At 41.0% G+C, this 4,279-nt stretch overlaps 1 protein-coding gene across 1 annotated transcript; it reads right to left on the bottom strand.

Moving 5' to 3' along the window:
• Positions 1-2,042: 2,042 nt before the first annotated feature.
• On the bottom strand, positions 2,043-3,935 carry LOC135510043 (fibroblast growth factor-binding protein 2-like). Its single transcript, XM_064930841.1, has 2 exons — positions 3,799-3,935; positions 2,043-3,095 (listed from the first exon to the last, which is right to left on the bottom strand). The coding sequence occupies exon 2, from the start codon at positions 2,986-2,988 to the stop codon at positions 2,350-2,352; it is 639 nt and encodes a 212-aa protein (XP_064786913.1). The 5' UTR covers positions 2,989-3,095; positions 3,799-3,935; the 3' UTR covers positions 2,043-2,349.
• Between the last annotated feature and the right edge of the window lie 344 nt (positions 3,936-4,279).

Genomic DNA, 4,279 nt, shown 5'->3' with positions numbered 1-4,279 from the left:
CATGAAACTGCTTGCATGTGCGGTGCGCATTTTAGAACGATGCCCCCCCCCCCCCCCCAAAAAAAAATAAAAATACATTTTGGAACATTCAAGCATAGGCCAACTGCCGTGTGTGCATTGCTGCGCCTAAAATGTGAATAAATAATAGTTTATCAACATTTTAAGCTAAACATTCAGATCTATTCCATCATTCCTACACTCTTAGAAAAAACGGGTTCCAAAAGTTTTTTTTCCGATTGGTTCTCCTATGGGGACAGCCAAATAACCCTTTTAGGTTCGAGATAGCACTTTTTTTTAAGAGTGTATTAATTGATACCTCCACTACACTTCATTGATAAGTATTGGTGGGGATTAAGAATTGAGTATACACATTGCCTACTGAAAATAAGTGGGTATATGGTGTATACCTGGGTATACACTCCACTACACCACTGGTGCTACAGATGTAAATGAAGGGTTTAGAGAGGTTGGAGGCATGCTGGGCTGCGCTATCAAAGGAATATCATCACGTTTTGCAGATGATTTAGGCCCGAGGAACAAACGGTTATATCTCTAGTGTGAGTTGATTGGGATTGAGTTGCTGACCCAAACAACAATGTACTTTGAAATAAACATCACATGTACTGCTTTCAGAGGTGCGTAATCAGTATGTTACTGAGACAGAGAGTTATGGAGGACAGTTTTGTGACAGAAAGACACAGACAGGGAAGAGTATCAATTCCCTGTAGGAAAAGTCTGGTTCAGGCGGGATGAATCACACCATGACTGTCAGCCCATCCTCTTTCTATTTACAAACCCACCTTCGAATTGGCCATCATCATCACATACATTTCACAGAGACCACACATGGACACACACACAAAAGCACAGTGAGACTTTTAGGCAGAACTCTGTGGCTCTGGTTGGTATAATCAGTCCAAGGTATTTTGTTTTGTTTGCGTTGCTAACCTGAACAAAATAGGAGACTTAAACAGCTTAGCTGGACTTCTATCCCTGTCACAACACACAAAAAAACGATTTGTTTCTTTCATTGAATTGTTTGTAACTGAGTCTAACGTGAAAATAGTGTGGGACCCAATATAGTGCCAGGAGGTACCCCCTGCCATCTGCTGGCATTGGCAACTCACAATGGGATGTGTGTTGTCTGTGGACTGTGGCCACTGGCTACCACATAACACAATGGCTTACACACAAAGCAACTCTGGACCAGAGAGACAGTATTTCAATTGACTGCCACACTGAGTTGTCTCATGAAGATAATCTCAATCCAATCATGGATAAGAAAGTCATGATAGAACCACAGATAAATGAGATTGTACTTTTAGATTTTTTCGGGGAACTATTTATAAACATCCACTTATTACTGTAGTCACAATACTGATTTATTTCACGGAGAGCATGCAATCAATTGTGAAAATGTGGATATTCAATGTGTCACAAGAGGAGACATGTCAGTATCACCTCAGAAATGGATCACAACAGGTTCCCAAGATATATTTTCAATTAACCCTTTCATTATGTATATTCTAAGTTCTGTTCACGAGGTCTCACAGACGTGACCCTACAATTCACTACTTACAAAGACTTGAAAATAATCTGTTGATCAGCAGGGTTGGCAATTTTTAAGAACTGCATTTTCTGTGTTATGTTGACATAGTTTTGGTAAAGAAAAATAAACGATGGCTCGAGTGATTTATTTTCTGGCAACTAATATGTAGCTGGGATTGCAACAATTTTAAGGGATGAACTAGGTGGAAAATACATAAAAGGTTCTCATGATTATCCTATTCATGTTGATTACAATTGATTTGTTATCATCAAGTGTAAACACTACAGCACAAAGATCTGGTCAATATTATTGTGTTTTGAATACAGTATTACTGTATTTCCCCAGCTCCTGGAATAGTACTTATAATAGCACAAATATAATAGACAATAGAAATACCAGGCAACTATATCATCCATATAGTCCTACTAATTAACAACTTGTAAAAAAAGAACCATGTCATCTGTGTTGATTTATTAAATGAGTCGAACAACTGTTAAATGGTTATATACTACGGTATGTTTATTCACGGGTAGAATTTTGTATGCTGTGTTAAAGTTAAAAAATATAAATCTGATACAAGTCTAGTGACTACAAATGAACAGTAGCAAATATTGTAGGTAGAAAATAAGATTAGTTTCACAATAAAATAAACACAAATAAATCTCTGCAGCCTATATTTAGGCTCTATATCACTTTATACAAAAACATTTTTGTTTATCTAGCAAAGAAGTAAGCCCGGATACAGAGGTGAGTTCATCAGCTTTGTCCCTTTTTTATCTTACAAAAACCATACAAAGACTTTAACCTTCAAAAAAACTTACAAAGAATGAGCAGACAGAATGCCATCCTTCGGCACAATAATTCTCCACTGGCTCCATGTCGTTCACCTCCCCATCCCTCTCCTCTAAAAACGGAGTCCTATCCTCTTTCTTCTCCTCCTTCTCTACCATTTCCGGAACCAGGGGCACTGAATCCTTCTTGCCTCTGCCTTTCCCCTTCTCTTTGAGCTTCATGTGCGACTCCATGGGGGCCTTGCATGAGCGGGTCTTCAGCACCTTTTCACCGTTGCACGCACTCCTCCTCTTCTTCAGCTTGCCCACCAATTGTTTCCAATGCCTGACCTGTGCTTTCCTGTCACTGTAGGCTTGGCACAGGTCTGGCTGTCCAGTGTAGCGGCACCAGTAGGTCTGCTCCTCGGATCTACAGCTGACAAGCAAGTTCACTACGCCCTCCCCGGACGTATCCCAGGTACAGTTGTGGCCAACCTTTGTGCTGAACCCTCCTGAGCTGGGGACAGAGTTCTTGTTCTTGGGCTTCTTGCCTGCTGGTGGTGGTGGTGGGGGCTGCGACATCTTGTTGTCGGAGTTCTGGCGTTTGGCCTCAGTGCTGGGCAGGACAGGGAGGCACAGGAGGAAGAACAGAAGCCAAAGGAACCTCATGGCTCGGGGTGATTACTGCTACTTGAAGGGTTCTATATTCAAATGCAGCCAAGCATTAGTAGCACGCCCGAATGAAGCGAAAATCGGACGCGCCACAATCAAAATACCTGCAGGGAGTGAAAAAGGAGAGGCAAAACAAAGAGAAACATGAGTGAATTAAACACACCTTACATAGTTAACCCATTCTCTTTCTTTTCATAAAAACATGAGAAATTTCACTACATTTTGCTATGTTCCCTGCTTAGAATACACCAAAAAGCTGTGCAAAAATGAGTAACTAAAAACACATTCATAACAAATGTTACGTTTACAACATCTATGATGTTTATTTTCAGTGCACCTTTTAAATTAATCATAACATAATTTGTTTGTTTTTTTCCACCTCATTAAATCAATAAGGGAGGAAAGCTTCAGCTCTAAGCTATAGATAGCTGCGGGTTTTTGGGGTCAGCCCAAAACTGCATTGCTACCTGGTACACGGGACTTATCCGTATAAAAATCACCTCTACAAACATTTTTGAGTAAGAATCAGCTCATGCTTTTTACACAGGACTACTCTGAAAATCCTTACTTTGAGTGTATCCTGCCGTGCGAAGGAAACCATATTGGAGTGATCCAATATACTGCTACAAAACAAAGACATGCACCAAAACAAACACCCCCAAGTCGGCTCAGCATTTTTTTACTTTCAAGTAACATGTAAAAAATATGCATGCACAGCAAGCATACAGTCCACCTGCCTGCAAAAACAAATTGTACTAATCAAATTATTTCCAGTTTCAACATTTGGTATCTAAAGGTTGCACTTACCATGTGGAGACCCAGTGTTTGCTGCTATTCAAAATGCGGGGTCCCGGAAAGTTGCGTAAAAAAAGGGTTATAGAAGGATAAAGGAGAATGGAGAGGGGTAGAGAGGGGAGTGTTCAGGGCATAAATGGGTCTGCCCAGACCTCCCTTAAGCAGGCCCCCTCCTACTGTAACAATACCCCTCTCAACCCCCTGCCTAAAGACTGTATTATCTGCGTGTGGGGCTGGGGTGGGAGGTGGAGTTTGGGTCATGGCGTGTTGCCTCACACACACCCATACCCAACACACCCCCTCTTCACAGCTAAGAAGACAATGTACACACTTGCCAACGTTTCCTCGCAACACACAGACTTCTTAAGCAGCTCTCACATTGAGTGACAGTACAGTGAACAATGTAGAGAGAATGTAGAGAATGCATTTGTTTGATTATGATCAACATAATGTATTTTCAAGAGCATTGAAGACCATGGTGACTGTACTGTGA

This window comes from Oncorhynchus masou, chromosome 23, assembly GCF_036934945.1.
Source record: "Oncorhynchus masou masou isolate Uvic2021 chromosome 23, UVic_Omas_1.1, whole genome shotgun sequence".
Taxonomy (NCBI): domain Eukaryota; kingdom Metazoa; phylum Chordata; class Actinopteri; order Salmoniformes; family Salmonidae; genus Oncorhynchus; species Oncorhynchus masou.
The sequence above is the reverse complement of the archived record's forward strand: the minus strand, read 5'-3'. Positions and strand labels throughout refer to the sequence as shown.

Excerpts from the sequence above, each read along its gene's own strand:
- LOC135510043 (XM_064930841.1), bottom strand. The coding sequence starts at position 2,988 with ATGAGGTTCCTTTGGCTTCTGTTCTTCCTCCTGTGCCTCCCTGTCCTG.